This window comes from Rosa chinensis, chromosome 7, assembly GCF_002994745.2.
Source record: "Rosa chinensis cultivar Old Blush chromosome 7, RchiOBHm-V2, whole genome shotgun sequence".
Lineage (NCBI taxonomy): Eukaryota > Viridiplantae > Streptophyta > Magnoliopsida > Rosales > Rosaceae > Rosa > Rosa chinensis.
Window position 1 is genome coordinate 2741220 of NC_037094.1, and position 27358 is coordinate 2768577.

Sequence of the window (27358 nt, forward strand, 5' to 3'; positions counted from 1 at the left end):
TATCACGGCACAAGGTGGATGATGACGGCTAGGAGGCTTCATGGCTTCTTCTTCTCTTCTTTTCTTTGCTTAAAAATGCAGAAACTTAAAACTAGAGTATGAAGAGAAAAATGGAAAGGAAATGGAGAGACAAAGAAGATGGAATGGATGAAGGAATGTGTTTTGAGAGTGAGAGGAGAAGTGTATTTATAGCCCAAAAAATGATGAATGGAGGGTGGAGATGAACATAAATGAAGGGCTAGATATGTTAGACAAATTTGTAAAAAATATCTTCCCACTTATTTATCACTTGTTCAACTTGAATTGATTTTCCTCCTCAAGTTTTTCCACTTGCTTGCAACTTTGATTTTCCTCCTCAAGATTTTCCACTTGGTTGCAACTTTGATTTTCCTCCTCAAGTTTTTCCACTTGCTTGCAACTTTGATTTTCCTCCTCAAGATTTTCCACTTGCTTGGAGGTCCTAAAAAAATAGAAACTAATAAGAAAATAGAAACTTTCCTAAAATGAAAAATGGCAACTTACTAAAAATGATAAATAGAAACTATAAAAATAGAAACTTTCTACAAATAGGAACTTTCCCAATCAAAGAATGAAAACTTTCCTAAACAAGGTTTTAATAAGGAAATAACGCAAGAAATGTAGGGAAAAGCAAGTAAAACGTCGCATTAAAATGCTCCTATCAAATTCCCCCACACTTAGCTTTTGCTAGTCCCTTAGCAAAATCACACTAAGACACACACTAACACTCAACGAAAATTAAAGACTCTACAAAAACAATGACTCTATTGCCCTTCAACTTTTTGTCTCAGAAATCTCCTACTTTCACAACATCAAGATTAGCACTCAACCAAGAATCAATATGTAGATATTCAAGAGTTAATTAAAACATATAATCCACACATACACAAGTAGGACTTGGTTGTGACAATGGTGATGGTTTCTGTTAAGCATGCTTCGAACAAGTATGATTCATATCCTCACAAGGTATATCCACTCTTTCTTCTCTCAGAATTCAAGACAATGCTTAAAAGCTTATAATCACTCAATTATATGTGAGAGAAAATATTTTGAGGCAATCAAATAGCTCACATATATAAGAAACGAAAAGCACTTTGTGAATATAATATTTTTTTTTTTTTTGGAAAAGATCTCATGAAGGATATCAACTACTTGCACGGATGGACCCAAGCCATAGGTTCAACTCTTGTAACTCATCTCCACAAATCAAAGGCTGTCCCATCTTAAGGATCAAGAAGGTCTTATCAAGGGTTGTAGTGGGGCTAAGGCTCAAGGTTTCAAGAATTGAAAGGTAAGAATTTGTCAAAGTGTCCTAAAAACCTAGCAGAGCACATGTAGATGTAGAGACCTCAAGAAATCCACCAAGGCATTGCAAAAACGTCACTTTCCCTAGAGGTTACATAAAAGGGCCTAATGTCTTCATGTTGGGCCAAATCTTCATTGTAAACTTCCCTAGAACTATAGTGGAATGGACAAAGACCAAATTTTCCAATAGTGGGTCTTCAATTCAAAACAAACTCCAAACTCACCAAGTATGGAGGACTAAAATCCATAAACATTTTTCTTTCTTTTCTTTTCTAGCCGTACACAAATTTTTTTTTTTTTCCATTTCTTTTTCACGGCTTTCACATAATTTTTTTTTTCTCATGGACAAGTCTACCCCCACACTTGAACTTTCACCTCTTCTCAATCTTCTTTCTCAATGCCAAATCCTCAAGTAAAGTCCCAAAATATAGCTCCACTAAGTTTTTAGAACAAAGGGTAAGAGTGTAGCTATACTAAGGTTCAGGGTTAAGGATTTAAGGGTGATGAAAGAAAAGGCTTAATGTAAGCTCAAAGGGGTTTATCTAAGGGAGTTCCATGACGGGCACAAATAGGGACACATGCTTATTTGGCAATGGTGATAATTCCTAGGTTGCCTCTATCCCTTCCAGAATCAGGGCCATGTATTGACAAACGTCTCAACAAGCACAAGAGCGAATTCTAGCATTCTCTAGTCCATCAAACTTAATCTATGGCAAGCAATCAATCAAATGAAAGAGTAATGAGATCATCAAAACATCGCCAAGAAATTAAGAATATATTTTTCAATTATCACTCCAAGAAAAAGGGACATGGCTCAAATATCTCACATGGGCTTTTATGAATCAAAACTCATCCTAACATGCTCATATTCTGTACCAAGGTTACGAAATCCATATCCACTACACATGCATGCATTTTTCATATATCTCAATTAACCAAAGAATACCATTTTAAAAATCATCTCAATTTTGTGATCCTCTTTTAATCATGATTTCAGAGATATAGAATCATCCTAGACAGTTGAAAGGGCATCCTAAGACTCAAAAACAAAAACAAAAGTAAAATTTTTTTTTTTCTTTTTCAACAATTTAATTTAATTTCAACACTTAGGTACGGGAACAGGGAGTCTCGATGTGCAATGGGACTGAAACAGCTACCCTTTTTCAAGACTATGTTTAATCCAATATACCTTAGTGTATCACAACATCAATTAAAAACACAATCCAACATCAACTATTTTTTTTTTTTTTTTTCTTTATATACTAACTACTAAAAACACAATAAAGCAATAACCCTTCCCCCATACTTAATTCATGCATTGTCCTCAATGTATAAACAAATATAAATCATGCAAAGCATAAATCAAGCATAGAAGAGAAAATGAACACAACGAAACCTAAAACAACTTAAAATTTAAGAAAATAAAATAGAAGGAAGAGTTCAAGAAAGCAAATCTGCGTTTGATGTCTCCTCCACAGCTACAGTTGAAATGGGTTGCCTCCCATGCAGCGCTTAATGTTTAAAGTCTTTCAGCCTAGACTTGTACCTCCATTTACTCCTTTGGAGGAGCGGTATGCGGGCGAGTGGCAGCCCTCTTGCTGGTTTCAGCCTTCGGAGGCGGGTCCTCATGTTGTGATGCAGTAGCGTCCTTGCGAGGAAACCCAGGAGGATAACTCTGCAAGTTATTGACTTCCTGAGCAAGCTTGTTTATTGCAGTGTGACAGCGGATCAAAGAGCAGTTCATCTCAGAGATGTAATCGATCATGCAATTGACTCTCCAATCTGTCACCATAATACCATCGCGGAGAGAGGAACGCAAATCATCAATCGAATCCGACAAGCTTTCCAGGGTGGCCACAGGGCGAGGAGCACGAGCAGCTGGTGATGAAGAAGACTCTCCGGGATGCAGTCTGGGAGAGCGACGAGGCAGAGGAGGGGGACTGCGGGTACGCTCACGGATAGGACGATGGTCCCATGGACGAGTAAGCCCAGCTCTAATGGCCGCTTGACGACCTTCTTCTTCCAAAGAGAGAACACGGCGTTGATTGACGCCCCTGCGAGGGGTAACCTTGGTTCGAGCCATGAGGAAGTAGAAGGAATTTGAAACTGCACGCTTAGACAAACCTTAGTAAAATCTGGAGGAGACAAAAAAGGATGTATATGTAAAGCACAAAATAGGGTAGAAATCTCAACAGGCACACGGTTTTAACAAAGCTTCTCCGGGAAGGAGAAGAGTTATGATAGTTCACGGCCCAAGAAACTCCCCCACGTGTAAATATTCCTTTCTTTTCCTGGATTTATGGCATGCTTTCGGCTATAGCTTGTCTGTCACAGATCCTCGAGATTCTTTTGATTCCCCCACGCGTCCTTTCTTTTCCTTGATTCACGGCAATTAAACCTGCTTTCTGCTGTAGCTTGTCTGTCACAGCTCCTCGAGATTCGTTTGGTTCCCCCACGTGTCTTCCACGCGCCAACAGCTTTTCCGGGTTTTCGGGTGACTTTAATCCAACGCGTAGATTTAATCTCAGAGATCGTCCATCCAACGATGGAGATCCGCTCACTCGTTCTATAAATAGGTGCATTCTGAGGGAGCGACTATTCACTCCAAAAGAAAATTCTTCCGAGTTCCAGCCTTTCTCTCTCAACCCTTCAGCCTTTCTTTCGAAACTCAAATCGTTTCTTCATCAACATGGAACCACGAACTCTGCAACTAATGGAGCAACAGACCCAGCAACAAATCGAGGATGGAGGAAACAACCAAGCAGCCGGGACTAATAACCGGTGGGCTCCCACACCGCCTCAACTAAGAATCCTCAAGGGCCTTTACTATGATAAGGGTTTTAAGTACCCAACTCCAGAGCAGATTCAAGAGATCTGCCTTCATCTGAAACAGTATGGGCAGATCGAGGACAAAAACGTCTTCTTTTGGTTCCAGAACCTCAAGGCTCGTGAGAGGCAGAAGTTGAAGGAATTTCGGAACGTTCCGGTTGGTGGATCTCTCGATCTCAATTTTGGATCCACTAGTTCTACTGATGATGGTAGATCCATTGATCTAAACTTTGGGTCACGTGTCGGCTATGGTGTTGACCCATATTCCTCCTCACCCTTCAACACTAATACCAGTACTACCTCCTTTGGCACAACTGGAGGACAATCTTTCATGGAACAACGAGGAGGAGATCACCAGGAGATTGAAACCCTTCCACTATTCCCCATGCATGGTGAGGACATCTTTGGCAACATGAAGACTACTTCCGAGGGAGGTAGCGGCTATGGCGGTGACTCTCGCATTTCCCTTGAGCTCAGCCTCAACTCCTACGGAGATGCAGACATGGTTTAGTATAGAGTTTTTTTTTTTTTTTTTTTTTTTTTTTTTTTTGTAAATAGCTGAATTTAATAAGACTGAATGAATGCAGTTTTTTTTTTTTTTTATATATATATAAAGGACTCAAAAAATAAAAGACAAATATAAATATATATAGGACTCAAAATGAAAGACAAAAATATTTATAGGACTCAAAATGAAAGACAATTATATTTATAGGACTCAAAATGAAAGACAATTATATAAATCTCTTCCCCCACACTTAAATATTGCATTATCTTCAATGTAATCAATTAAAAGCATGCAATGAAATAAGTAAGCATAGATAGAAGACATTTACGAAAACAAATCCTAAAATAAAAACAATAGAGAAAAATAAAAAGAAATAGGGAAAGAGAAAGCAAATCTGATTATATTCTGAATTGGGTTGCCTCCCAAGTAGCGCTTGTATTTTACGTCTTGCAGCCAGACGGTACCTACATTAAATAAAGTTAGTAACTATAATTAACAAAGAAATATAAAATAAAAACAAGTATAAATATTAATTACAAACTACAAGTATAATTAACAAGTATATTGTACATAAGACACATGCAAGTTACACAAGTGAGTATAAAACGTGAAAAGTATTTTTACAAGTTTAAAGTGTGAAACAACAAAATAATTTACACGTATAGAGTATTCACAAGTATTTCTTTTATTATAAACATTATTGATATCGAATCAAATTCCAAGCGGTAAATCAAGTGGACGTGCGGCCCAAGTATAGTCGCCTAGACACAAACTCCCTTTCAAATCGTTTGGGCAACCTTACTGAAATGGCCAGGTGGGGGAGGGCGAACACGAGAGGAAAAATCCATTTTGGCATGAGCTACTCCCACATAGTGGTTTAGGCCCATTTGCAAGCACTTCTGGATTCAAAAACCCGTCATGAACGTTGTCCCCTTCCTAGACACCATTTCACATAGGCTTTCTTACTAAGATGAGAAAGTTCATAAGTGTGAAGACAGTTCAACAAGTGTTAATAAAGGCCGCCCTCAACCTTAAGGGACCTGAGCTAGGTACCAATAAGGGGTTTAGGCCAATATTAACAAAAGAGACTTCACCTATTCCTCTCAATTTACAACCTACAATTAAAATTCGTGTTCAATAATATAAATAATAATTTAAACTAAGTTTTAAACAATTTATATACAACAAATATATATAATAAATGACACAATTTAGCAAGTGATTTTTCAATCCCCGGCAACGGCGCCAAAAATTGATGCGCTCGAAAGCAAGCGCGCAATTTAACCCTGAAATGTCGTTAGTAGTATAAGTAAGTAGGGATCGTTCTATTCCGGGGATTGAGGGTACACTTGTAATTGTGAAACAAATAAAGAAAAGTATTATTTACAAAAATAAAATAAAGAATATAAATATATACAATTGTATAAACAAATAAAGAATTAAAATAATAAAGTATTATTTACAAAAATAAAATAAAGAATAAATATATACAAGTAAACACAAATAAGGGAGGGGGGTTTAAGAATTATAGAATTGAAAATTAAGATAAATAAAATAAAGAAAATGTAAAAACATATATACAAGGGTGGATCGCAAGGAACAAAGATCAAAACCACATCCATATGTAAGAAATCCAATTACAATTCCTATAGTTGATTTTAAATGTCATGAGAGAGGAGTTGATCATGTGAAACATTCGAAAGCAAATGATTTCCCATATTTTACTTTTCAATGCTAATTAACCTAAGCGAAAGCACCTAGATTAATCCTATCAAACATGCAATCAAGCCCTAGAAAGCTAGTCAATCATGTCATGTTCAACGCATTAGACATAGAGAAAGGCTATCAACTCAAGTGTACAACTTAGTATGGAAAAGTCCACCTAATTGCAATCCTCGTTAATTAAATTCGGTCTTTGCACAAAACCTTTACTACTTTGATTCAAGTTTACACAAAACGAAAAGTCGATTTCATGTTCTTAAACCTAGCACCAATTATATCAAAACCCTAAGTGTTTGCAACCACATAAGATTAAAATACAAAAGTTTTCTATCATGCAAATTTAATTAAACAAACCCACATAAGCAACATAAAAATCAACATATAGAAATCACAACTTTATCTCAAAACATATAAACGGGCTTTAAACTTTGCCCTTAACATTATTTGTTAACTAGAATTCATAGTTCTACAAATCTAAACAAAGAAAACCAAAAGAAATTACAAGGAAAAAGATAGAATTACACCATGAAGGGAGTGGATGATGAAGAGCTTGAGACGTTGATCTTGAATCTTTAAAGCAAGACTTCACTATCACGGCACAAGGTGGATGATGACGGCTAGGAGGCTTCATGGCTTCTTCTTCTCTTCTTTTCTTTGCTTAAAAATGCAGAAACTTAAAACTAGAGTATGAAGAGAAAAATGGAAAGGAAATGGAGAGACAAAGAAGATGGAATGGATGAAGGAATGTGTTTTGAGAGTGAGAGGAGAAGTGTATTTATAGCCCAAAAAATGATGAATGGAGGGTGGAGATGAACATAAATGAAGGGCTAGATATGTTAGACAAATTTGTAAAAAATATCTTCCCACTTATTTATCACTTGTTCAACTTGAATTGATTTTCCTCCTCAAGTTTTTCCACTTGCTTGCAACTTTGATTTTCCTCCTCAAGATTTTCCACTTGGTTGCAACTTTGATTTTCCTCCTCAAGTTTTTCCACTTGCTTGCAACTTTGATTTTCCTCCTCAAGATTTTCCACTTGCTTGGAGGTCCTAAAAAAATAGAAACTAATAAGAAAAATAGAAACTTTCCTAAAATGAAAAATGGCAACTTACTAAAAATGATAAATAGAAACTATAAAAATAGAAACTTTCTACAAATAGGAACTTTCCCAATCAAAGAATGAAAACTTTCCTAAACAAGGTTTTAATAAGGAAATAACGCAAGAAATGTAGGGAAAAGCAAGTAAAACGTCGCATTAAAATGCTCCTATCAGTGAGCTCAGTACATGAAGCATTTGATAGAAGGACTCTTTCTCTGTTGAACCAATAAGATATATCTTATTAATAGAGTTTGTTTTTACCAGGTTTCCCCACCCTGGTTTTAAGACTTGGCTGTATATATCACTAGCTTTATGCTTGTGGCATATATATATATATATATATATATATATATATATGCATTCATTAAAGGTGTATCACTTTGCTAAGCATATATGAATCACTTTGATTAACCACTCACTATTACTATTAGCAAACAAATATAAAAAAGCATATCCACTTAATCTAAGGATAAGTATAGCACTCCCCAATTGAGCAATAGTGGTTGTTCTCTAACAAGAAAAGATGACAATTATATGGAACCAAAAAAGAAAAATGTGTACTAGGGATATTTTGAGATGTGGAGGTAACTTTTGCTGTATCAATGAGGAAAGTCAGTTTGGATGACTTTGTTGCTAAAATCCAGGAGAGGAAATATATTATCTTATCCACACAAGCTTGGAGAAGTCCAATCAGAAGGCAACAGCTAAGCATGAAATGACAATGAACCAATCCCCAGTACTACTCTGTGTGTGAGTGTGTATGTATCTTCCTTGGACAATGGGGACATGAGCTAGCTCATCAGTCACAGACTCTCAACAATACGTGCTTGTCATTCATTTTGGCTTTTCAATCAATTTTTGTTTTTCTTTTTGTTATTTTTCATCTGAGATTCTGACTCTCTGATAGATGGGAAAAGAAAATTCCAAAAATTATTAAACTTTCATGGTTACCATCACTGATCCACTGGAGACAGTGACTAAGCTAATAATTCAGTGGTTTTTTTTTTTTTTTGCCAGATTTATATTTGTTCTCAGGTTGATATAACTAGCAAGATGATGATGCTCATTGGAGTAGTGGTATGAGGACCACACATTTATCACATATGCACTTTGCTTAGATACGCTTAACAAGACTCCATTTTAATTTCCTTATTTCACTTCTAAGGGCCATAGGTATATAGCTTCAAAGTTGTTCTATTCTATATCTGAGACAACAACTGTAACCAACAGTTTAAGATATTAAGATTAAGACATTCACAACAATGAGTAGTCTCAACGTACATTGAGTGAGAGGAAAATTCAGATTCAAACAAAATTTTGATCCATGACAACTTATACAATCAATATACTCATCAAAACTTATAAATTTTAGTAAGACTTATTATCAACTAACAGGGGTTTGAAATGAAAAGATTTTTGCGGCTTAAATGTCAGCGTAATTTTTTTCATTAATATACATTGTGTTGAATTTCATAACAAGAGCACAAAAGAATATGTTTTCTATTAAAGACTAACAAATTTATTATCCTTTTTCATTAACTTTTATAGTGCAAGATCTAAGATTTGATTTGAAAACAATCCTACTTTTACACCTCAGATCTTTTACTTTTTCAGTAAAAAATAAAAGAAATCCATACAACTTTTTACCCTTTATTCCAGGATCCCTTTTTCAGATAGAGACCACAGTATAAACCAAACCACAAGAATCATATAGAGACCTTCCAAGAAATGATGATATCCATATCCAGCAAAGGGACACTATTGAATGCCATAGACATAGATGTTAGTTTTTTCAATTTTGCACCATTCCTCACCAAAATTAAAACAAATGCATGTGCTTTGTTGAAAAGGCATTTATCAACTCATTAATTTGTTGTCTATGAAAAAAAAAATATGGATCTTAATTCCTTTTTCTGAGGGTGCAAGGAAAGCATTGATCTCAACTGCTCAACTGCTCAACAGCATTGGGAGGCATGTTCCTTAATCTCTGATTAAGCCGATAAACAACCTGCTTTGATGGTCTCTTATCCTAACACATGCATTTCTTGTTCTAACGAATAGGCTTTGCAAAGCTTAACTATATAATCTGAGAATCTTAACTTTACACATATGCATTATTACACCCATCTTCTACAATGGCTCTTGTTCTGTTGCCCATGTCAATGATTTTCATATTCCTTGCTTACAAACTTTATAACAAGCTGAGGTTCAAGCTTCCCCCAGGGCCATACCCATTGCCGATCATTGGAAACCTTTGCGCCATGGGTGCGGTTAAATCTCGGTGTTTTTTTGAGTGGTCACAAGTTTATGGTCCAATCATGTCTGTGTGGTTTGGTTCAAATTTGCACATAGTAGTCTCAAACCCAGAGTTGGCAAAGCAAGTGCTCAAAGACAATGATGAGCAATTAGCAAATAGGTACAAGAATTGGACACATTCTAGACTCAGCAGAAATGGCAAGGGTCTTATATGGGCTGATTATGGTCCTCACTACTCAAAGCTTAGGAAGGTTTGTGTGCTCGAGCTTTTCTCTACCAAGAGCCTTGAGACTTATAGACACATTAGGGAAGATGAAGTTAGAGCCATGGTCAAGTCAATTTTCAAAGATTGCACTAATCCTTGTGACTATGGAAGAGGTTTAGTGGTCAAAAAGTATGTGGGAGCTGTGGCATTCAACAACATCACACGGCTACTGTTCGGACAGCGGTTCGGGAATGAAGATGGTGTGCTAAACAAGCTAGGGGCGGAGTTTGTGGCAAGTCTGTCTAAAAAAGCAGAGCGTGGGGCATTTTTTGCTATTGTTCAAGAGATTTGGTGGCTTAGATGGGTTTTGTGGCCTCAACGTATAGGACTTGCTAAAATTTTGGCAGACGAAGACCAACTGAAACGAGCAATCATGGAGGAGCATATGCAAGGTAGCCAAGGTCAGGGCGAGAAGAAACATTTTCTGGCTGCATTGCTAAGTCTTCAAGAGAAACATGATCTCACCCAGGATAATATTGGAGCATTACTTTGGGGAATGGTCAGTGCTGGCATGGATACAATTGCAATATCAGCTGAATGGGCCATGGCAGAGTTGATCAAGAACCCGACGGTGCAATGGAAGGCGCAAGAGGAGCTTGACCGCGTAATAGGGCTGGACCGGACAGTGACAGAGGCGGATATTTCAAACCTTCCATACCTAAAATGTGTAGCCAAAGAGGCACTGAGGCTTCACCCTCCAACCCCATTAATGCTACCTCACAGAGCCAATGCCAATGTCAAGATTGGTGGCTACGACATTCCTAAGGGAACTGCTGTTCATGTAAACGTTTGGGCCATTGGGCGTGATCCGAAGGTGTGGCAAGACCCATACAGATTCCGACCTGAGAGATTCATCGAGACAAAGGAGCATGGTTTTGGCTTTCTGCCATTTGGTGCAGGAAGGCGTATGTGCCCAGCAGCACAAGTAGGCACCACCTTGGTCACACTAATGTTGGCTCACCTTTTGCATAGCTTTGCCTGGAGCTCGCCAGCCTCGCCTGAAGGGCTCCAGCCGAAGGAGATCGACATGTCAGAGAGCCCAGGATTGGTATGCTATATGAGGATCCCTTTGATAGCAGTCCCTCGATTGAGATTGCATCAGCACTTGTACAAGCATATGCTTTGAATGTGTCAACATATGTAACATTTTGAAGTTCGAACTTATGCAAACGCACCGAATTAATAAACGAAAAATGCGGGTCCATTACCTGTGTTTACATCCTTTTGCCACATTATGGACTGTCATGCAAAACACAATTAAAACACTATGGAATCACATTACCACTTCAATAATACTATAATAGCATATATCCTCATTGATGGCATCAAAAAGAAGAAAATAACAGAGAACTGTGATATTGTCAGCTAGAGACCTGCATATCCCAAAAGAAGCTACAAAAATAACTGTAGAAACAGCAGAGTCGGGAAACCACTGACTGGCCATGAGAGGCGAGAGCAGTCAGGTGCCTACACAACCTGATGCTTTAAAGAAAAAGAGTTATAATGCCACCCCCCTAACACCTCAGACTTGACTTGACCAACTACTGTAAACCACTTTACACTGTCTTCCCAAACCAGCAAATGCAAAAGATTTGACGACCCAGATGAGTGTTTCACTTTCCATCATCCTCATCACCATCTTCATCATCGTCATCTTGATCATCCTCATCATCTTCGGAGTCGTCATCGTCCTCCTTTCCCTGTGAGGAGGCAAACAGCAAATATTAGAACGAGTCCTCATTCTTTTAACCCAATTCATTCAGTATTCTACTTGTAATACAGTTCCGCTGTTCTAGCAACTTTTCACATCACAAGATTTTTGTATTTTAAAGTACAAACAGACACACGCGCCCGCACACACACACACACACACAGATATATATATATATATATATATATATATATCTCTCTCATGGGAGTAGGAGCCAGTATAAAGAGTATGACTTCAATTTGAGTCATTACTCCCTGGGCACTTCAAGTAAATCTGTAAATGTTAATCTGTGTTATATGGTACTAACTATTATAACCATCTACGGGAGGGGATCAGGTGTCAAGGGAATCATTAGTTGTATAACATCTCTGGTGTGGATAAATGCTCAGACAATGATTATCTGTCAATCTTTTTTCTTGAGCTAAAATGCATGAGATAGGGAGGGAGTAAAAGAATCTAATTTCTGCCATCGACATGAACATAAAGTTTGCCAAAAAATAAGACAGGCATGGAAAGCGAAAACAGGGTCTGGTAAATATTAATGTTAATGAGAACTGAAAAGCAGAACACCAGAATTCAATATAACCCTAAAAGGATCTGCATTACCTCTTCATCAACTTCGTCCTCGTCAAATTCCTCATCATCAGCATCCTGTGTCACAGAAGTCAATAACAAACATTAGAAATTGGGCAAGTAGTCAAAAAAGCTTGTAAGCATTAATCAAATTTATTACTAAAAATAGAAAATAAGGTACAAGTTAAATTACATGGCTGAAGTAAGTAAGAGGATTGGGCCACAAGTCCTCCTTAATGACCTCTGCAATCTGCGGTACAAGTGAAAGTTCAGAAAACCTTTAATCTCGGCAGAAAAAGAATTTGTCTATTTCCGACAGTAACTAACCTCATCATGAATCTCATCCATAATATCTTTCTCTTGACTATCACCAAACCAGCTAAAGAAGCTAAAATGCAAAAGATAAAAATGAAGTAAGAACTGGAACCAGTATGTAACAAATCTAAGGAGTGATAAAGTATATTCTGGAGATAGACTCCAACAGGTTTGGATAATTAACCTTTCCTCAGAGGGAGGCCGTTTGTTCCCTTTCTTCTCATGATTAGTTCCATTGGGTATGCCCTTCACATATGAGGCATGTAGTTAGTATTGATACCATAACAATATTGATGATATTACAATTGATTAGACAAATGTTATACCATTCCTTCTTTCCACTTTATTGATGTAGCAGTAACTTTTGTTCCTTCATCCAGGAAGGTAAAGGTCTTTGAAAGCTTTGTGTCTTCAAAGTAAGGATTGGGGCTGAAGAACTGTACAATTACATGTCATTAGTAATCATCCCAGTATATTTTTAAATTGAATGACAAAAATTGACTGAATGCAACTCGGAGATAATTAGGGAACTGAAAGGGGAAACTCACGAGTGAAATGGTATAACCAGATTTCACGTCTTTGCAATCCTCCACTTCCAGAGAAGTTAGATGCTTGAAAATCTATAAAAGGAAAAGAAATGATGACCAGGGTTACTAGAAAAGACCAAGTAAAGAAAAAGACAATATGAATGATGAAATATATGACATCCACCCGTGTCGCAAAGTGAGATGGTTTCATAGAATGGAATTTGAACACGTTACCACTATTAAAAACATAGGCACAGGACACATCTTAATTAACAACAGACGTCTCCTGTGCTTTAACATGGTAACATTTTTGAATTCTAGTTCAGTATGCCACGTGGTTTGACGGTCACGCTCAGAAATATAGACAGAATTTTCATAATGACTTTATTGAGTATGGAAAACAGGAAGGATCAGCAAATAATGATTTTGCAATTGAAAACCGACATTTATTATTGTCAGAGCACCTAAAAAGGACAGCTGCAATGGTAATTGGTAAGAGTGCTATTTAGTTTTTGGCTCATAAAAGATGAAACAAACCTTTTGATCCTCATCCGTCAAAAGTTCACCAAGCGCAGGATGACTCATAAACTGCAGAGTAAGGAAAAAGTTAATCAATCTAAATAAACTGTTTTCTAAAATTCTTCTCACAAGCTTGAACACAAGGACAGATCACTGACCGCAGTTAACCAAAAGTCAGGAATGGCCTTGATGATATCATTTCGCTTATCGTAAACTGGCTTGCGAATTTCATTGTACTTTTGCTCCACTTCAAGGACCTTATCACTGGCTTCCTCATTGATCTTCATACCAAACACAGAAAAATCCAACAAAGGTCAGTCAATTTGCACTAGGGTAATCGATTCTCAACACAAGTTCAGCAACCAAATCTAAGGTAAGAATACACAAACAAGTAAACAGTTTTAACACCCGGCTTTGTGGGGATATCTAAAATATAAACAAATCATACACCAGAGTTCAAACAAGTACAACACAGTAAATTGCAGCCAACAATGTGCCTCTAAATAAACTAAAGCTCGAATCTTTATCCTAGTACAACTAAAATCCTTCATGGGTTTTTGTTTCCAGCAACCCCAGTATTAATTTCCCAATTCTGCACAGACCCTAAATTACTTTTGCAATTCATTCAAGAGATGAAACCAAAATCAGATTCAAAAGGCAAACAAATTCAAAAACCCATATCCGAAACAGAGCAGAAACATCAAAATTCCTGAGCTGAATTGAAACAGAAACAGAGCTAGATAGAATTAGGGAAATTGGGGCAACAAGGTTTCACCTTTTCGAGCTCGTCTTGGACCTCCTGCAACTTTTCGATGGAGAGGACGAGCTTCTCGTCGATTTGGTCAGGGTTTTCGTCTTCGGGCTTGTCTGAAAGCTTGGGCTTCTTTCCCTTGTCCGCCACCATCTTTGGTTTTTCAGTGAATCAAGCTTTTGGTTTTGGTTTTGGTTTGGCTAAAACCCTAACGCTCGCTCTTCGACTTTGTTGGGTGAAATTGCGAGTGAGTACAAAGGGTAGGGTTTTGGGGGAATTTATAATTGCCTACGGTGGGACTCAAGCTGGAGTACTGTCTGTAAACGAATCACAGCTCGACAGGTAATAATTATAAAGCAAAATGGGCAACGGCCCAGAAAAGCTTGTTGGGCTAGGTTAGCAACATGTATAAAGTTTAAGGGATTATTAGAGACAAGTGCATTTCAGTCACCTGTATAAAGTTTAATAGAAAATGCGTGATTAATATTGTTTGTTTATATTTAGCCGTCAAATACACTTGTTCTTAAAAAACTATCGCGTAGGCGAGCAGCTCTACTTAACGCTATAACTTATTTGTGATAAAGAAAAGTCAATAACTATGAGTAATGAAAAGCAATTCATTTACTAATTAATGAAAAAAAAAACAATTCATTATATTTGTTCATCAATCGTAATAAAAAGAGGTCAAATACCTATTCTTAGAAAAGACCACTGAGAAAACACGAGCGAACCCTTCGGCGGCATGCCCTCGTGCCGGCAGAGTCGGACTGGATGAGAGTGGACCTAGTGTCCGGGGTAGAATGTTCTTGGAATAATCTTAGTCGGAGGGGTAGCTATTTAGTGGTTTCGTTGTTGAACAGGAGAGGAGGCTGCACGGTGCGCTGGGTTAAACGTTTTGTTTTGCAGATCAGTGGCGAGGTGACGAACCTGGGTTATGCCGGTCGATGTACCAAAAAAAAAAAAAAGGTTAGTTGAGTTTGGCTTAGGTTTTGTTTGTGTTAGGTTTAGCTGTTGGGTCGAGCGCACTACAGGTTGTGGCAGAGACAGTCTTCTCTTTGGCCGGCTAGAAGGTCTTTCCTATTCTGGAGTTGGGTCAGCAGTGATGGCGAAAATGTTTGGCTGTTGCACAGACAATCATCCTTGGCCTTCTAGTGGGTCGTTCTCGTCTGGATTCGGGTTGAAGGTGATTTGGAGCAGTAGTGGATTGACGGTGTTGACATTAGGGAGGTGACGGTGTTGGGATTACTTTAGTCCCAGGTCCATTCGGCTCAGCAATTCTCTGTGATTGGGTTCGAAGTCACAACGAGTGTAGGCTTGATCGATCAAAGGCAGGTCAGGTGGATTTTGGGTGGTGAGTTAGTGTCGATAAAGTTGAGTGTCAAGGTGTTACTGTTCCTACACAGTTTGTTTTTGCCATATAGTTGTTGTGCGAGTTTTTTAGTTTTCTTTTTAAGTCTGTAATTGTCATTTTGTGAAACGTGATGGCACTAAGTTTGCTCACCGGTTGGCAAAATGGCTTTTTTTGGAGTCAGGGCCTTTTGGCTCCTTTAGTCACTATGTTTTGAGTATTAGAGTTCCACTGTGAATTCTAGTGGCCGTTTCTGTGTAAAAGATGTTGCCCAAAACTCGTTGTAACCAGTTCATTATTGATGAAGTTTTTCCTTGATAAAATATATATATATATATATATATATATACACACACCTATTCTTAGAGGATACCAAAAACAATTCATAACAGATGTTGGTAGATAAATGTGTTCACAACTAGTTGACATAACACATTCCATTACCAATCATTAAAAGGGAATGTAATATGTACATGAGTGATCTTTTACTAGATCTTTAGCTTCGTAAGAAACATGATTAATAAATGTGGTATACAGAGTTTTATTCTAGAGTTAAATTTATTTTACCTCCTTCAATTTTACACCTAAAATCGTTTCTACTCTTAAATATTCAGTTTAATTAATATTTGCTTATTCTCTCTAATATGATCAATCATAATCATTAGTAAACTAATTCCTTAATCTCTTCATAAATTAGTGATAATGCATGCTCACTTTTAGCCATGTAAACAGTGTGTTTCTTTGAAGGCTAAAAACTAGTTCGAGTGCAAAGCAATATATGAAGAAATTGATGAACTAGTGAAGAATTGACTATATAATGGTTCAAATTGGAGAATACAACGGCAGATCCAATCAAATTGAAATTTAAGGACATAAACGATTTTAGATGTAAATTTAGGAAAGTAAAATAAAGTTGGCTCTTTATTCTATTACAAGATACAAAAACTTGCACCAAAACCCAAGTAGTAGGGGTATTGCTGCCAGACACTAAAACACAAACACAAAGTTGACAATGATGAGAAGAAGCAAACTCAATCACAATATAGTACATGGTAATTGACTCAAAATTGGTCAAGCTGTAGCAGACTTGAGGGCATCTTCTCTATAGGACTTGAGGAAGGCCACCATCTTTTCATGAGGAATCCGCGACTTTTTCACTGCAGGGATCTCAATCAGAGCTGTTATACAGGAAGCTACCAGTGGAGTCTTATCAGAGTCGATAAGCTTTAGGCCAAGGACTTCTTCATGAGCTTCATATTCGCCAAAGTGTGCGAGAATGAACAAATCTAGTAGTGTCACATTTTTGCTGAATTCATCTACTGAAGGAATGCCATCTGGAAACAAACCCTTGAGTCCGGCTTCAAGTAATTTTACCTTCTCAGACACTTCTTTGATGGCTTTCTCTTGTGCTTCTCCACTGCTTTCGATCACTAACACCAAGGACTCAAACACCTGCACCAAATTGAGAATAAGTTCTGTGGTTTGTTCGAGTACGCTTGACATGGGTAAATATGTCATCTTTATATCCGAAAATGACTAGAAATATATATTGAGGTCAAAGTTTCTTGTCATTATAGATTAACAAAAAAATTATTGGGATTGATTTGACTACAAATGTGTCGGTCACTTATACTCACATGTCATAAAATAAAAACTTGTAAATTAATTGACGGTGGTAATGAACTAACAAACTTTAAACTCTGAATTGTCTCACCTGCTGCATATAGCTAGCCCAGAAGCGAATTTGGGATCGTTTGTATGGATCCTCTGGTAGAAGTTGAGGGCCAGTTTTCCAGGTTTCATCAATATATTCAATGATCACAAGAGACTCAGCAATGGCTTTCCCATTGTGGACAAGCACAGGAACCTTCTTATGAACAGGGTTGAACTTGAGGAGCAATGGACTTTTGTTTCTCAAATCTTCTTCCACATATTCATAGGGTATGCCCTTCACTTTGAGGGCAAATTCCACCCTCTTAACATAGGGACTAGCCCACACTCCGTATAGGATCACCTTGTCTTGCTCCGCCATTAATTTCTCTCTGACTCACTTTTCTGCTCTCTCTCTCTCTTGGTTTTTGCTCAAGTACAGAAACTCTTGTACTGATATACGTATAAATCAAGTACAGAAACTCTTGTGCGTACCTTGATTGAATTTGCGAACACAGGGGCTATCTACGCCATCACAGACAAAGCTGGAAACAGCAAACTTAATCAAATCCTACGCCAAGAATCAGATCAAACTGATTTACAAATCCAAATCGAGCAAATAACATATACATAAGGATTGAATTGAACGATTGTTGGGATCAAATTCAAAACGAAAAATTCAAATTGAAAACCCTAGATTACTGACCGATGAGCTGCGAGGAGCCAAGTGCAGAGCATCAAGGATTAGAGAGTCGACTATTCGATCAAAATGGTGGGCATTTGAAGAACCGAATCAAAAAAATTCGGAAGTGTTAGGGGACCAACCCTAACTACTGGAATGCAGCAGAGATAAGAATAGAATTCTAGAGACAAGGAGTGGAAAACAGAAACTGCAATTATATTGATTGACGATTCTTCTACGAGGGAAAGCTGCAATTATATATAGCTAGAGCGTCGTCATGTGAGACACGTGCCACCTCAACATTGGTCAATATCCTAACGTGAAAGCAGCTATTAGATTCCATTACGAGGACCAACGAAACGGTGCGTATGGCTAGCTAAATTGAAATAGAAAATAAAGGAGACTTGGACTATCCTCAGTCAACATAGGCTGCTGTGATTAGTTTCATATATGACATTACTCCACCCTTCAAACAGAACTTGTCCTCAAGTGTTCATCTATGCCAGGAGACTATTGTCCTTTAAAAGTAGGTTGAAGCTAGGGTACCTCGGTGTGATTGTTGTGGCTTCATCTGGTGTTGTTCCCAGCCACTGTACTAACCCTTGGGCAATAACTCCTCCTCTTTTCTTTCTTGAGCTTCTTGAGCTTTTAACCACAATACACCACATGTAAAGATATAGATCTAATGACTCAAATTGCTTGAATTCGCATTCCCAAGTTTCCTCAACTCTTCTTCTGTGTTCTACCTCATCAATTCCCTTGCCACTCTCCCTTCTCTTATCAGAATTTACATGAAATCCTAAATCCTGAAATCAAGAACAACCTACTTCTAAAGGGACCAAGTTGTTTATAGAAGAAAAATAGCGGCACTAAAGATAAAGCTGCAATCTTGACAAAGCTCCATCTATAAAATCTAGAAAACCTTGCTCAAATTCCATCATTGATCTCTTTAAAATCCTCTGCCATTGTTGAATACCCAACAATTACAGATTGGGCAAGTCGAAAACGTCCACCTGGTTTCGTTAACGAAACAGAGGAAGATGAAATAAGCCCTCGAATTTCTGTAGCAAATGAACGAGGGTTGAGTTTGTTTGCAAATTAGAGAAGCTCACTAGTTAAGTGGCTGTCTCTTTGCTTTTGGGGTTTATTTTTCATGATTAAAAAAAATCAATTCAAAGTTTGATTCTGTCTTTACCTCATTTCCTCAGTTAGCAACCGGAGCTTTTGGGCTGAAGATAGGGACACACTATCAGATGAGAGGGAAAGACAAAAACAAAGGAGAGAGAAGAGAGATAGGATAGAATAGAGAAGAGACAGTAGGGACAAAAGTTTGAATGTGTATTATTGTAAAATCATAACTCAAAATATATGTAGACTATTGGATGTGATATTAGCCATGTGTCTTAATCTGAGTGAAAGCTCAGGTAGCTCAGCTAGAAAACTTGCTTAGGAGAGGATCCTCTCCCTTCTTGAAGACTCTTCTGTCAAGCACTTCAAAAGGTTCCCACTTTGGATTCTCTAGATCAATAATGTGGGGTAGGTGGGGCTGTGCAGTGATTGTGTCTCCCAATTTCTTTTTGAGCAGTGAGACATGAAACACATTATGAATCTTTGCAGTAACAGGTAGCTACAGCTTGTAAGCCATTTTCCCCACTCTCTCCATTACTTGAAATGGGCCATAGTAACGTTGAGATAGTTTGTAGAACTCACCTTTATGCACGGAGTGTTGTTTATATGGTTGCAGCTTCAAATACACCCAATCCCCACTCCCAAATTCTCTTTCAGTGTGTTTTTTTTTATCATAAAACCCTTTCATCCTGGATTGAGCCACCTGCAAGTTCCTCCTGAGAGTGGTTAGCAATGTGTCCGCACTTCTCAATTGCTGGTCCACAACAGCTACAGATGTCGAGCCAGGCAGATAGGGAATAACAGATGGTAGGGGATAACCATATAAAGCTTGGAAGGGTGTCATCTGTATAGCCGAATGATGAGATGAATTATACCACCATTCAGCCCAGGGTATGGCCTGAACCCAAGTATGAGGTTTCTCCCCGCACACACACCTTAAGTACTGTTCCAAGGTTCTATTGAGGTTTTCAGTTTGGCCATCAGTTTGGGGGTGATATGCAGTGGATTTACTGAGGTTGGTTCCCTGCAACTTAAAGAAAGACTCCCAAAATAAGCTGAGAAAACCTGGATCTCTATCCAAAATGATGTTTTCTTGCATTCCATGCAACCTGAAAATTTCTTGAATAAACAATTTGGCTATAGATGCTCCTGAATAAGGATGAGCCATGGGAATGAAGTTAGCAAATTTGGTGAGTCTGTCTATTACTACCCATATGACAGCTTTCCTTTCAGACATGGGTAGACCATCAATGAAATCCATTGAAATCTCAGTCCAAGCTTTGTCTGGGATAGAGTTGGGTTGCAGCAATCCAGGTGGCCTTACTGTCTCATAATGATTAACTTGACACACATGGAAGCTAGCTATAAATGTCTTAATATCAGTCAGCATTCCCAACCAAGCAAAGGTCTTGTTGATTCTTTTATAAGTTCTAGCTCTTCCAGCATGTCCACCTATATATCCCTCATGTAACCCACTGATTATTTTCTTTCTCCACTCATTGTGTTTTGGAACAAAAATCTTGTCCTTGTAATACAGCTGTGTGTTGACCAATTTGTAATTATTCACTTGATTATTATTTCCCTGCTCTAACTTAGAAATGATGTTAGAAGCCTTAGTATCTCCCAAGCAATCCTGTTGAATTTCATGCACAAACCGGTGGACTGGCTGTGAAGATAGCTAGTTCTGATCTCCTAGATAATGCATCAGGTACCACATTATTTTTCCCAGACTTGTACTTAATTGAATAATCATACCCCATTAGCTTTAAAAGCCATTTTTGCTGAGTTGGAGTTGTGATTATTTGCTTTAGGAAATACTCAATAGTTCTGTGGTCAATGGAGATTTTGAAGTGATGTCCCAATAAATAAGGTCTCCAATGCTGCACTGCAAACACAGCTGCCTCATTTCCTTGTCATAAACTAAATATGTGGTATGCTTTGGAGCTAAAGCCTTGCTTAAAAAGGCTACTGGATGGCTTCTTGGGATAACACAGCTCCAATACCTTTATCAGATGCATCACATTCAACTGTAAACTCCTTACTAAAATCAGGAATAGCTAGCACAAGAGTGGTTACCATGGCCTTCTTCAGATCTTCAAAAGCCAATTCAGAATCTTGTGTCCATTTAAAGTTATCCTTCTTTAACATATCATTAAGAGCTTTAGCAATAGTCCCAAAATTTCTTACATATTTCTTGTAGTACCCAGCTAAACCTAAAAATCCTCTCAATTCTTTCAAAGTTCTTAGTTTAGGCCAGTTTCAGATACACTCAATTTTTGAAGGATCTACAACAACACCTTGTGCACTGATAACATGTCCCAAGTATTCCACCTGAGTAACCCCAAAAGAACATTTGCTTTCCTTCACTTTTAAACTATTTTGTTGTAGCTTTTCAAGGACAATTTGCAGATGCTCCAAGTGTTTTTCGAGTGATGGGCTATATATCAAAATGTCATCAAAGAAGACCAATACAAACTTTCTCAAGTGGTCCCTCAACACATCATTCATTAAAGATTGGAAAGTTGATGGGGCATTGGTAAGTCCAAATGGCATAACCAAGAACTCATAGTGTCCAGAATGGGTTATGAATGCAGTCTTTCCAATATCTTTTCCTGCATTCTAATCTGGTGATAACCAGATCTTAAATCCAACTTAGTAAAAATGGCAGCTCCATGAACTTCATCTATCAGTTCATCCACTACTGGTATGGGGTATTTATCTTTCACAGTAACAACATTCAATGACCTGTAATCAATGCACATTCTCCAAGTACCATCTTTTTTCTTCACAAGTAAAACTGGTGAAGAAAATGGAGACACACTCGGCCTAATAATACCATTTTCTATCATCTCCTGCACAATCTTCTCAATTTCAAATTTTTGGAAGTGAGGATACCTGTAGGGCCTCACACTTATAGCTGAAGTGTTAGGGAGTAGCTCAATACTATGATCTTGTACTCTTGTTGGTGGCAAAGATGTTGGGGGTTGAAACACTTTAGAAATTTTTTGCAGTAGCTTGCTGATTGTAGGATGTACTAGTTCCTTGGTTTTATCATTCTTCATGGGATTCTGTTGCACCAAAACAACCTCTCTGTCTCTCTCTCTTTCCTTAACAATCTAGCCATGACCTTGCAGCTGATCACAGAAGCTTGGGACCTTGTTTCACCTTGTAACACAAACTTAATCTGGCCAACATGGAACTACATTTTCATTGTCTAAAAGTTCCAGGTTATATCCCCTAATTTTTTAAGCCAAGCAGCTCCCAATACCATTTCACACCCTGAAACTGGTAAAATATAAAAATTAGCTGAAAATATGTATTTTTGCAACTGCATTTCAACCCTTACCTGCCCTTTAGTTTGCATTATTGCTTCACTAGCCAGCCTGACCTTCAGCGGTTTACTGTCAATGACTTCAATTTTGAGATTCTTCAACAAGGAAGGGTGCAAGAAATTATGCAAAGCACCAGTGTCAATCAAAACGTGTACCGTCTTCTTATTTAGAAGACCCTTGAGCTACATAGTGTCTGGATTGTCCTGACCACCTCTCATGACTTGTAGGTGTATCTCAGGTTCTTGAATTTCATCTTCTTTTTGTAACTCATCTTCTATGTCAGCAGGTAAAGGATCAGGCATCTCCACTTCCTCTTGAACTACTTCAATCACCATTAGTTGTCCTTTTCTACAGTTGTGTCCTGGCCGGAATAATTCATCACAGAAGAAACATTGGTTTCTGGCTCTCCTCTCTTGAGTTAATCTTTTGTTATTTCCATTGGAAACGTAGGCCAACAGATAGAGATCTTGATTGGTGACCTTGTACTCTCACATGTGGGTTTGGCATAGTAACCTGGGGATGTTTACTATAGGAGCTCAAGTTGGAAGTAGGAACAGGCTTTACACTGAAATTAGACCTATTCTGATTTCTGTTTCCAGCTTCTCTTTCCTCATATATTCTTGCTAACTCACAGGCTTCATATAAGATTTTTGGTTTTTGTGCCTTAACATCAGCTTTGATGTCACTTTTCAGTCCTCCCAAAAAGCAAGATAGCAACACTTGTTGAGAGAATCATGGAGCCCTCCTTGATAGCCTAGTGAACTGTTCCTTGTATTGTTCCACAGTCCCAGTTTGAGACATTCTTGCAAGAGCAGCTTGATAGTCCACAATGTTATGACCACTGAATTCTCTCATGAGTAGATTAGCAAGACCTGGCGAGGTGGGGGGAAATTCATGTTTAAACATGTACCACCTATCTAATGCCTTCTCTGTTAGGTGCATGGTGGCTATGGCTAACTTTTTCTCCTCAGGAATTTGATAAAACTCAAAGAATTGTCCAGATTTATTTAGCCATTCAACAGAGTCTCCACCACTGAAAGTGCTAAATTCAAGCCTCATTTGTCTCATAGTGGGTAAAGTAGGATCATGATGGGGTTGGTTGAATATAGGAGGATGATTACTGTGATATGGTAGAGGCTTAAAAGGGTTAAATTGCTGATGTGAAGTTGGGAGTAGAAACCCACTTGGAATATGGTCATGCAGAATGTATTTGAGACTTTGGGTGTAATTGAACAGAAGACTCTTGGTAAACCTGCTGGACAAGACCGTTTTGACTGTTTGTAAGAGCATTTTGATAAGTAGGGACAGCAAAAGGCAATGTTGGTGTGACACTGATGGGAGTGTAAGAATATGGTCCGGAATAACTCATCACAAAAGGTTCAGTACTGCTAAAATGACTAATAGGTGCAAATCCAAATGAAGGTTGCTATGGATTGCCGAATGAAGCCGGAAGTGGACCAGCAATATAGTTGAATGGTTGTGAACCAAAATTGGTGTGCTGAAAGTATTGGTTGTAAAGTTGATGACCGGGACTGCTGTACCAACCACCATACACACCACTACTATCCAAGTTATTCATATTAGTAGTAGCTTGGCTACTCATTTGAGCAGAAACAGTAGATCCACGCATCATGGCACTAATGGCCTGATCGATCGACTGCACTGCAGTCGACGTGGCCATAGTGGAAGAAGCAGACTCTGCTGTGGTTCCTTGGATTGGAGTAGCAGCTGAAGATGGTAATGACCTAAAGCTGATTTGAGGTGAGCATGATATGATCTACTCTCAGCAAGCATTAGACGAATTTCTTCAAGGATTTCAGCTCGTAGAACTGTAACAGAGTTTTGAACCGCCATCACAAAATCCTGCATAGCTCCTATTTTAGCCGTAGTCTCATCTTTGTGAATTTGAAGGTCAAATTCCACATTTGAAAGCTCACCGGAAGAGTGTGGAGCTCCAGTACTTCCAGCTCCCTTGAGCTTTACCATACTCTCAGAATTGAGGGCTCTGATACTAGATTGTTAGGGGACTAACCCTAACTACTGGAATGCAGCAAATAAGAATAGAATTCTAGAGAGAAGAAGTGGGAAATAGAAACTGTAATTATATTGATTGACGATTCTTCTACAAGGGAAAGCAGAATTATATAGCTAGAGCGTGGTCATGTGAGACACGTGCCACCTCAACATTGGTCAATATCCTAACATGAAAGCAGCTATTAGATTCCATTACGAGGACGAACGAAACAGTGCGTATAGTTAAATTGAAATAGAAAATAAAGGAGAATTGGACTATTCTCAGTCAACATAGGCTGCTGTGATTAATTAGTTTCATAACACAAAGTCTTTGATATCGTTGGAAACACTGAACTTCTGGAGCTCCGGCCTCTGATGGCTCACTGGCGAAGGCGAAGGCGAAGGTGGAGGCGGATTTGACAATTGAGAGGTTGGAGAGCTGATGGGGTGTGATCTCGGAGAAGGAAAGTGACTTGATTTTGGCGAAGGAGCTGGTGATGGTTCTAGATTTCATGAAGCTTTTGACGGAGAGAAAAAGATAAGAGTGAGGGAGGGATTGAGAAGGAAATTTAACTTTTGGCCAAATTTCGTAGCGGTTTTGATTACACAAAGACGGTAATACTCCAAACGCGTCGTAATAAACATTTGTACAATAGCAAACACGGTGTGCTTTCACTGTACGCTTTGTTTTTTTCTTTAAAAATGCAAGTTTCACGACGCACATTCAATGCACGCCGTGAATGAGTATCATTTACAGCAGGCATTTAATGCATGCCGTAAATTTAGTGTTGTGAATGATCAGTTTTCTTGTAGTACTTGGATGCTGAGTTCATGTTCTATTGACAACTTATATAGGGTATTAGAGTGCAGGCCATTCCACTTTGCTTGGTCGAGAAGCCGATGACAAAAACTATCTTTAAAGAAGCCTTACTTAAGAAAATTCATCTAATGCGACTCAGTCAAGTATAGTGGAATTTTATAAATAAAAAAGGTAACAGAAGCTTCTTGGTCCGAACAATTTAACCATATCCTATTGAAATTGAGTGCATCATTGCAGATGTATAGTTTCAAATGCTATTTTAACTTGTCTGCATTCATTTCCAAAAGCATTCAAAAGGCAAATTTCACTTATCTACATTGCATTAACGAATACCGACAGTGTTGGCATTATTTTGTTAGGCTTTCTGATTTCTTGTTTCCTAAGTTTTCGTTCAACAAGTTTGTTAATAAAGTCCTATTCTTCAGGGACTTGCAGATAGGGTTTAGACTTCTTCTTTCAACTAGTCACCACGTTGTAGGCCGTGTAAAATGTGGTTCTTGTTATTGCTTTGAATTCAATAACACATTCCTTCAGCAAATCAGTTTAGCGTGACACTGGTTTTTGGAGATCAACAGACAACACTTGAATAATGATCATAACAAGTAGCAAATACAATTTATTGTACTGATAGTTGTCAAGAATCTGTAAAGAGCTTGAGGGATGCCATCTCTTTCATGAGGAATATGCATCTTATTCACCAACTGTTAGTATAGATTTTATTGTATATTGGCATTCCTAATACAAAACCTAGAGTCTTAGGTCTAAGTTAGAAGTGTGCCAATCATTGGAGTGAAGACCTAGTTGAATGAAAAGAAAAAGACTCAATGCACTCAATGCTTCAGTTGACTCCTCAAGGTACTTTACAGGTAATTGCATATGCATCTCATACGTTTTGTGTCTTTATGCATACTAGGATTGATGCATGTGTTGCAATCTCGGTTAGGTCAGAATATATGAGTTCGTCTGTATTCGATTTCTTTAGTTATGAAATCTTTTGTGCATTATTGATGTCAGTTATTAAGTTGTAAAAGGATATTTAGTCTACATGATTTGTTCAGTTAAGTCTATCTTTTTCATTAGGATAAAATCATGTTTATTTGTAGAATATCTTTTTAAGATATGTCCCTTCCATATAAAGAGTCAATTAGGTTTTGGTGTCTTTATTGTCCAAAGTTTTAGGGGGAGTCTGGATATTATAAACAATAATAAAATGCGTTCATTGGTTTTGCCTTTGATGGGAAAAAAAGATTGTATTCATCCATTGTGATTTAGAAAAAGGCTTTATTCATCTTTGAATAGTGATGTGCTTCAAATCGTATCAGTAATCTACTTGTTCCGTGTTAAAGTAGATTGTTGAGTCAAACACTTTTTCATTTATCAATCATATACTACATATCAAGTACTCTCTAGGTTAGTTGGAGTTGTTGATGTGCAAAGAAGATTGAAGGTTGAGGTCAGTACCTGTCAATCCTGCTAGTGAGAGCTGTTCATCAGTGGATAAGATTTACGAAGACGTGATCATACAGCCTTTTAGAATGTGTCTAGTAAGTATAGGCGAGATCAGTGCTATTGGTTGTTTGTAAGAGAACTAGTATCTTTCCAGTAAGTGAATTGGTTTTCACTAGGGCTTTAGAGAGTTAAGGCCCCGCAGTTGTTTTCCTCATTTTGAGGTTTTTACTGTGCAAACAATTTTGGTGTCTCTTGATCGCTGTGTGATTGTGTTTACCTTTCTTTTATGCACTTTATCTACACTGCTATATTCAGAGATTCATATCTGTGTTTCAATCCTTTAACGTTTCTTGCTGGAGTTTTTTGAATTAAGGAAAAGTTGTGGTTTCTGTAGGGAAAGCCTATTTACCCCCCTCTAGGCTTTTTAGTTTCATCCCAATATTTTCACCAACTCAAATACAAAATCAAATTTCACAACAAGAAGAAGCAAAGCGAATGACATTGCGTACTACATTGTCATCGACTCAATACTGGTGCA

The 27358-nt window shown here is 38.0% G+C and overlaps 3 protein-coding genes across 4 annotated transcripts; 1 reads left to right on the plus strand and 2 right to left on the minus strand.

The window, feature by feature from the left end:
• The first annotated feature begins 9613 nt into the window (after positions 1-9613).
• LOC112180053 (cytochrome P450 98A2-like) lies at positions 9614-11128 on the plus strand. Its single transcript, XM_040510658.1, has one exon. It carries the CDS (start codon positions 9617-9619, stop codon positions 11126-11128), a length of 1512 nt encoding a protein of 503 aa, XP_040366592.1. The 5' UTR covers positions 9614-9616.
• A 96-nt stretch (positions 11129-11224) lies between these two features.
• Positions 11225-14659, minus strand: LOC112180054 (NAP1-related protein 2). The gene is made up of 10 exons (XM_024318555.2): positions 14423-14659; positions 13806-13928; positions 13666-13716; positions 13150-13221; positions 12928-13038; positions 12786-12847; positions 12614-12674; positions 12480-12536; positions 12320-12364; positions 11225-11702 (listed from the first exon to the last, which is right to left on the minus strand). Exons 1-10 carry the CDS (start codon positions 14549-14551, stop codon positions 11616-11618), a joined length of 798 nt encoding a protein of 265 aa, XP_024174323.1. The 5' UTR covers positions 14552-14659; the 3' UTR covers positions 11225-11615.
• A 1950-nt stretch (positions 14660-16609) lies between these two features.
• Positions 16610-18311, minus strand: LOC112177242 (glutathione S-transferase U9). Of its 2 annotated transcripts, none has more exons than XM_024315534.2 (3): positions 18103-18311; positions 17461-17941; positions 16610-17198 (listed from the first exon to the last, which is right to left on the minus strand). In XM_024315534.2, the coding sequence occupies exons 2-3, from the start codon at positions 17776-17778 to the stop codon at positions 16818-16820; spliced, it is 699 nt and encodes a 232-aa protein (XP_024171302.1). In that variant the 5' UTR covers positions 17779-17941; positions 18103-18311; the 3' UTR covers positions 16610-16817. The 2 variants fall into 2 exon arrangements, with proteins under 2 accessions (XP_024171302.1, XP_040367064.1); XM_040511130.1 differs by having other exon boundaries at positions 17461-17967.
• Positions 18312-27358: the final 9047 nt, after the last annotated feature.

What these genes read in the sequence shown, in the direction of transcription:
- LOC112177242 (XM_024315534.2), bottom strand. Translation starts at nt 17,778, where the DNA reads ATGGCGGAGCAAGACAAGGTGATCCTATACGGAGTGTGGGCTAGTCCC. An exon ending in GGGCTAGCTATATGCAGCAG is followed by an intron (nt 17,199 to 17,460) that starts GTGAGACAATTC and finishes AATTTGGTGCAG; the next exon opens with GTGTTTGAGTCCTTGGTGTT.
- LOC112180054 (XM_024318555.2), bottom strand. Translation starts at nt 14,551, where the DNA reads ATGGTGGCGGACAAGGGAAAGAAGCCCAAGCTTTCAGACAAGCCCGAA. An exon ending in CTGACTTTTGGTTAACTGCG is followed by an intron (nt 13,717 to 13,805) that starts GTCAGTGATCTG and finishes CTTACTCTGCAG; the next exon opens with TTTATGAGTCATCCTGCGCT. An exon ending in CGGCCTCCCTCTGAGGAAAG is followed by an intron (nt 12,675 to 12,785) that starts GTTAATTATCCA and finishes TTTGCATTTTAG; the next exon opens with CTTCTTTAGCTGGTTTGGTG.
- LOC112180053 (XM_040510658.1), top strand. Translation starts at nt 9,617, where the DNA reads ATGGCTCTTGTTCTGTTGCCCATGTCAATGATTTTCATATTCCTTGCT.